Source organism: Tympanuchus pallidicinctus, unplaced genomic scaffold, assembly GCF_026119805.1.
Source record: "Tympanuchus pallidicinctus isolate F22 unplaced genomic scaffold, pur_lepc_1.0 scaffold9, whole genome shotgun sequence".
Classification (NCBI taxonomy): Eukaryota; Metazoa; Chordata; class Aves; order Galliformes; family Phasianidae; genus Tympanuchus; species Tympanuchus pallidicinctus.
The window spans coordinates 23,147,130-23,154,457 of NW_026294813.1; the positions used below are offsets into that span (position 1 = coordinate 23,147,130).

General features: G+C 40.4%; 1 protein-coding gene across 3 annotated transcripts in view; it reads left to right on the forward strand.

Annotated features, from left to right (window-relative positions):
* The window catches only part of ALPK2 (alpha kinase 2), a 40,551-nt gene extending 33,223 nt beyond the window's left edge, over positions 1–7,328 (forward strand). For 2 of the 3 annotated variants that reach the window (XM_052670021.1, XM_052670020.1), the window contains 2 exons: positions 1,387–1,435; positions 6,707–7,328. In XM_052670021.1, the coding sequence (XP_052525981.1) occupies positions 1,387–1,435; positions 6,707–6,941 (284 nt within the window). In that variant the 3' untranslated portion in view covers positions 6,942–7,328. The remainder of the gene's footprint in view (positions 1–1,386; positions 1,436–6,706) is intronic. The other variant, XM_052670022.1, reaches the window with a different exon arrangement.

Consider the following 7,328-nt stretch of genomic DNA (forward strand, 5'->3'; position numbering starts at 1 on the left):
CAAATCAGCAGAGAAGGGGAATTTTAACCTAGATTATATTCCTGCAAACAGCAGCTAGGAAAAGGAAAAAAATTCCTATACCCTTGTTAGAGTTGTTCTTCCACATGTCCTTTCAGTAAATCAGAATACTCAATATGAGTCATTTGGTTTATGAAGCCATCTCCCAGTTGTTAATGAAAGGCCTTTAGAATTAAAGATTTTGGGCTGTAATAACATCCTATTAGTGCACTTTTCTTATATTTAAATACTTACTGTCTGCTCCTCGCTCAGGTCCTGACTAGGCTTCAAAAAACAGACTCCTTAAAAAAAAAATAAAAGGATGGAGAAGAAATAACACTTGTGCCCAAACACTTGGCAGCCTTATCCTGAGACTGTATGCAACACAACGTGTGCATATGTATTTGAAACAGAGAGAGGCAGGCCCTTGCTAAAGGGCAACAAAGAAAGGTGGAATCTTAAACCTTTTCTCACAGTGTTTAATGTGAGAAGGCAGAAAAATCAGGAATATCTAAACAAGATGACTGCTCAAATAATTTAAAGGGAAAACAAAGTCTTAGTCTGGGGGAAGCAAAATAGCAGAAATGATACCTGAATCTCTTGCAGGATTATTGCAACAAAGACAATACGCCTGTAGTTGCTGAAAAGAAACAACCTGGTTCTCTTGCCATCTTGTCATTCTAGTATTTGGCTGCATTTTTCCAGGCGTAGCAGTAGAGATTTCCAGGAGTATTCTACAACAAAAAAACACATCATTTTCCTGTACAGTAAAGATGGACACTACACAAGTGGATTCTGTATATAAACAAGTAAACAGACATATTAATTAAGGGAAGTAAGGGAAAAAAATGAGGTTTGAAGAACAATGAAGGATAAAAGGATTTTGGCTCCCTCACTCAACAAGTGAAAACAAGACAGCCTGATCAGGTGGATCAGCAAAGCAGATGAGATAGTCTTACTGATAAACATTGTGGCACAAGCTTGCAAAGCACCAAAACCACAAATCCAAAAATAAACAGCCACCTCAGGGCACGTGCACAAGGAAAGATTTGGGGTATTTCTTAAAGTACAGCCATGGAAGTGTATCCCCTCTGCCAGTGACTGTCCAGCTCAGGAAACGTATCATGCTCTCTTCGTTTTGCTGTCTGCAAATTACTGTAATGAGATTGACATTTAGAAATACCTGGTGCTACAGAGCATAGGCTATTTTTAATCATTGTACTTCAAAATGTTTACAAAAAAAAAAAAAAAGGTGGCTAATATTTAAAATGAAATGCATAGACTCAGTAAAGAATATTGAAGGGCTCTATGTATGGCTTTCTTGAATCTGAAAATACTCCTCGAAGTTCTCATGTAACACAAGCTGTCTGTTTCCTTGATGTCTTGTAGGTGTAGGAATGAAACTAACTGACGTTGGCATAGCAACATTGGCCAAAGGGTGAGTGAAAAACTCCTTCTCAACAGCATGGTTTTGCTTTATGCATCAAACTCTTCACACTGTGAATATTTTGGAAGAAAGTGCAGTGGAATTTATCCTTGCTTTAATTTTGGAATAAAGCATTCCTCCTCTGATGCTTTTAACTCCTTTTTGTTCAGGCTTATGGGAATCCTTCCATCAGGGAAACACAGTTGTTTTACTCTAAAGGCACAGATCTACACTGCAGATTGAGCTTGGGCTTTGCTGTATGCCTCCCTTAATAAAACAGTCCTATTCACAGTGCTTTCAGGTGACTTACAAAGAGACTACTTAGCACATTAGCTGGAGGAAAGTAGGGCTGAAACAAGCAGGGCCAACACTGGCTCCAGTCTGTGCTATGATGGAAGGCCCTGTGTTTGTGCTGTCCAAGGCTTCTGACCGCAGAGGAGGTCATTCTGAATCCAGTGTGCTCTCAGAGCCGGAGCTCCAGTTGGGCTTGCAATCATTAGCACCTCCCCCAGCCAATGCAAACGCAAGCTCTTAAGCATACCTCATCCTACTACCAGATCCTGCTACCTGTGGCTCAGGTGATTCTCCTTCCCTTTCACTCTTTCACTGGAAAAAAAAGAGGAAATCTAACACTGGGCTGGAGGTTGTAGGGAAGGAGATGCCCTGAGCAGCAGGGTCAAAGTTTGTATTGCCCTTTTTTTGCAAGGAATTTAAAGGAATGGTGCTGGGACTGCATGAAGGAACTCAGCTAAAATCCCTCTTGCAGCTAACAAAAGTGCCAGTGCTTTAGAATACATGTTTACAAAAGAAGCTTTTATGAAAGATTCTTTTCTCAGTTTGGAACTCTTCAAGTTATTTTTTCCACTTTTAGCCAAACAGAACAGAATGTCTTGAGTTGCAAGGGACTCAAAATGATCACTGACTCCATACTATCACTGACATTACCTTGTCTTGAGCCTGTACTCTTGTCAGCTGCATGGTGGAAGGAAGGTGTCTGTTTAGCTTTGTATATACTGCTTATCTGATGAAAGGAGGAAGTGTGTTAAGAGATTTGATGGTATCTCTTGGCCTTCTCTCTCAAAGGTAGCAGTGCTGAGCTATAACAAAAGATCTTTTCATAACCCTTAAGGAGGCCCATTTGAGAGTATTTTTGCAGTGGCTTCAGACCTTCAGGGAAAATTTAAGCACAGGTGTAAAGATACAAGCTTTCAGTGTTCTGATATTTTTCGGCCTCTGATTATATCACCAACAGTGCCACTGATAGAAATAGGCAGCAATGGCAGCTGTTTAGATCAGCTGTATGCTGGAAAGGCAAGGTGAGTGAGGGGGCAGAGGCAACCAAACACCCTGGTCCTGCTGTTGTCCTCTTCATCTGCACAAATGCTTGAAATGTCAGGCCAGGGGCTGCTTGTCCCAGTACAGAGCACAGCAACATTGATCACCGTGGGGAAAGAATTGTCAAACTTCCCCAGGTTTGCCTGCCTCCCAAAGTTTGCCTGTTCCCCAGATCTCCCTCTTGGAAGAAACTGAGATAAAGAGTATAGAAAAACACCCCGCTGGCTATTTTTCTTATTCAGAGGCCTTTCACTTGAGATGTGCTGTGTTGGTTTTTTTTCCATGATGCAGTGACATCCAGAGATTTGATGTATCACCTAGTGATTTTCTTTGTGTTATCATTTAAAACTCATTACGAAATATGCACTGATTCAAGCCTTTATTCATAGTGGCTGCAAAATTTTTCATTAGAAAAACATACGTCTTCCAGTATCAATTTCTGTAAGAATTCTTTCTAATGACAATATATTATTCTTCCCCATGCAATGCCAACTGGCTCTGTTGTGTGTATTGCCACCATTCTGTTTCCTGGCACCGTACACAGCTTTCTGGGTAACTGCCAGTGACAAGTGCTTTTAAATTCATATTTTCCCTTGAGAAATTGATAGAAGGAATGGTGCAGTAAAAAACCCCTCACAACATCATTTAAATCATTTAAATTATTTAAAAATTGACCACAGCATATGCTGGGAAAATCCTTTCAAAGCTTACATTGTTTCGCTCTTTTAGCTGTAGATCCAAGATGAAATCATTTGAAACAGCAGATGAAAAAATGAAGTTGCATCATCCTGTTGTGAAACAAAGATGATGATGATAAAAATTTTATTTGGGCAGCAGTGTTTTCTGGAATCAGAAAATTTGTGGAAAGGCCTTCATTGATGTCATCTGGCTCAATATGAGCAATTTCTCCTATAAAAATGCATACTGAACTAAGAGGAAGGTGAAGTGAGAAAATATGTATACAGGGCAAGCTGCCGTAAGGATCACGTTGGACATGCATAAGGGAATATGTATTCCCTTAACAAACAATATCTTAAAAATGTTGATTGTCAATTTGTTTGACATTTAGCTAAAGATACTGCTAGACAATAAATAATGTCAGATCCTGTATTTTTCTTTAAGACTTCTTTCCCAGAAAGGACAGCTTTGCAATAATAACCTGCCATTTGATGTTTTAATTAAGCAAGCTTGGATGTGGAAAACAAACAAGTACAGAGAATGCATAATTAGAAGCTACTGCTGCCTTTGGTAGTGTGCATCCATGCCCGTGGAGATCACATATGGTGTATGTTGGGGAGAACATGCTTAACTGTTGGATGACATCATTGTCTGATGCATGGGAGTTGGAGCTGGATGATCTGAGGTCCTTTCTAACTCGAATCATTCTATGATTTGGTTATTATAGAATTCTCTGAACTAGAGTTTAATGTATTATCCGGTTATACTTTTAACTGTATTCTTAGAGAAGACACAAAGCTGATTTTAGTGGTTATTGCCTCTGCAAATTCCTGTAGTTCCCTCAACCATTCTTAGCAGAGGTAAGGAACTCACTGGTGATGGGCCCTCTGTCTCCAGTTCTCTAAGCCTGTACCAATGACATCCATGCAAAACAGAAACACTCTCAGGAAACGCTTCTGTGATCCTTAGTGAATGTAAAAACATCCATATTGTTTCTGCTTGGAAAGGATACTAAATACAAGGCTAATTTCGCTCCAATGCTGAGCTTGTGATCTGGGGAAGAAAGGAAACTGGAAAAAAAAAATCCTGCCCGCATGCTTGCATGAGAATCAAGATGACAAGTAATCTAACATCGTGCTACAAACTGGTACTGATGACTTTGCAGAAGCCAACGTGCAAACTATCATGAATAATTCATGGTCATTATTTTTCCCCCAGTTTTTCTTGTAAACCAAGCGTAATAAACAGCATATACTAAAATTTCATACCCATGCTCAGCATTACTCATTAACTTATTATTGTTACAGTCCAGGTTCTTCTTTCAAATCTGACTTCTAAATGAGCATTTACGTATCATGTCTTTTTCTTTTCCCTCTTTCATGTAAGGCTGTGGAGAAACTGATGTTTTCAACATTTAACATCCTCCGAAGTAATTCTTTTATCCTTTCTGTAGTTGTTTTAACCGTAACTGGGAAGCAAAACAACTGGAAGCACAGTTTATCTGATGCAGTGAATTAGCTGCAGTACACCTTCTGTCGATAGGGGGCAAAGCCTAACTGAAAGCAGAAAAGCATGGAAAATATTTTTAATGCAGCCACTGGGGGGCACCAGAGTCAGGAAATCTTGTCCTTTAAGTAAAATATTTTGCATGTTCTTTGGCAAACGTACACAAAAACAGGACAACACAGTGAGTAGCTGTTAAATGCAAGCCGTGAGCTGGTTTAGCAGCTGTGCACAAGTGCCAAGTACTTATCCAAGGATGGTAAATACAAAAATGAAGGAATCAGGAGCACAGTAGCCTGTGCTATGTTGGTTAACACCAGTGCTGTTTTCCAGGTGTGGACCTGAAAATCTGGCTTCAAGATATTGATTGGTTTGGCTTGATCCAACATGGCAATGCCAGGCACTGGGGAGTTTAAGCTTGAGATAAATTCAGCACTCACCTTTCAGTCTTGTGAAGGATTTAGTTTTGACTAGATTTGGAAGATGGAATGCTGTCCTCACTTCATTCATCAGGCATCTAGTCAGTGAATTATAAGAACAAGTTGTACAAAAATGCTTATCAAATTTTTTTAAGGCTTGGAATAGTCAATAGGTTGCTGTTCTTGAACAGAAAACATGAGAGCAGTACTATAGAATTTAGAAGCCACTCGCTAGCGCAGACCTTCTCCCTGTTACATGCACCACAGGCTGTAACTGAACAAACAGTTTGAATTAAGCTTACAAATCCTGCCAAATTATAACAGGGCTGCAGTCGTTGTGCCTGTGCAGAACCAATGATGCAGTCTGGAAGCACACAAGGAGGGATATCTGGAAGCAATGACTGACAAACAGCAAACAGCTGGGAAATCTCAGATGCAAACCTTTGGTTTCACCTGTCTATTTTTTCTGTGGTCTGCTGTAAGAGCAGGAGCTGCTTGGAGGCTGCAGAGCCAAGCTGGGCTTGATGATGACTCTCAGCTTCCAAAGAGGACAAGAAATGTTATCTAGTGTCTGACAAAAAGTTACTCCTTTAAGAAGTAGGTGCAGCTTCTAAAAAGCTACTGCATACTTTGAAAATCTGATGCAGCTTAAACAGCAAGTGTCAGAAATGAAAGACAGCAAGCAGTGGCAGGGTAAGGAGAACAGGGATGTATGGGCTCTCTCCTCTGGGTTTCCTAGCCTGCAAAAGAAGGGTAGGGTAGCAATGGGAGATGGTGGCTTGAGAACTGTGGAGACTGGACAAGGCTGCTGACTCAAGTAATGCTCTAACATCCTTCTTCCCTGAGAGTCTTGGCTCACTGAGGTCTTGTAGTCAAGCCTGGCTGAGGGAAGAGCATGGCAGAGAAGTTATATTTGAGTTTGGATGAAAACAGCCTCTGGTTCAGTTAGCACCTCTTTGTTCAATCTGGTCTCATCACGACAGTCAAAAACACTGATTATAGAGAATGGTGTAGAATGGATTTCATTTGTATATTTCTGAGAAAAAATTAGCCAGAAGGTAATTATTTTGCCGACTAAATAAAATGATGAAGAATAGCCAGAACACAACCTGCTGACCTGAATCTTCTCAGCCTTTTTCCCTCTTCTGCCACTGCTCATGATCAAGTTTTCTTCACATCTTAATGGCACTGTTTGAATCTGTTAGTGCCTCTCAAAGTGGTATGAGTGCAAGAGACTCGCTTAGTATGTTCAAGTTGCCTATTTGTCAACAGTCATACTCTGTCTCCCCTGTGCTGGAAATGGGTCTTGAAATCCAATTTGGCTTTGTTTTTTTCTTTGTTGCTACAGATACAAAGGCTTTAAAGGCAACTGCTCGATTTCCTTCATTGAGCAGTTCAGAGCCCTCCACCAGTGCAATAAGTACTGTGAGATGCTGGGTCTGAAATCTCTCCGATTCACTCACCAAAAACAGAGGAAACCAACGCCCATGAAGAGCAAAACTCTACCAAACTCACCAACTATTAAAAAAACAGCGTGCAAGAAAGTGAGAGAACCTAGGGACTTCACAACTTCAGAGCACTGAGTAGCACTGTCCCATCGTATGGAAACTCCTTATGGGGATATGTAATAGTGGTAGGCACCACTATTACCAGAGAATAAACATTTGGGGATATTGTCATGAAGTCATCCTAGTGCTGATGCCAGCAACAAAGAAAGGAGATGATTCTGTGATGTAGAAACCAGAGATTTAACACGAAAGCAAGATTTTGAAGATAAACTCAGCCACCTGCCTGGATTATTTTACAACTGTTCTATGCACTGGTATCTGTATATTTTGAGTCTTGGCCATTGAATGAGTCTCTGGAGAACATCTTCCCTTCTGTTTGTGTGTGCATGTGAACCTGTGGTTCAGCTGCAATGTAAACAACAAAATGTTTAAGATGCCACTCAGTAAAAATTTTGCACAGTA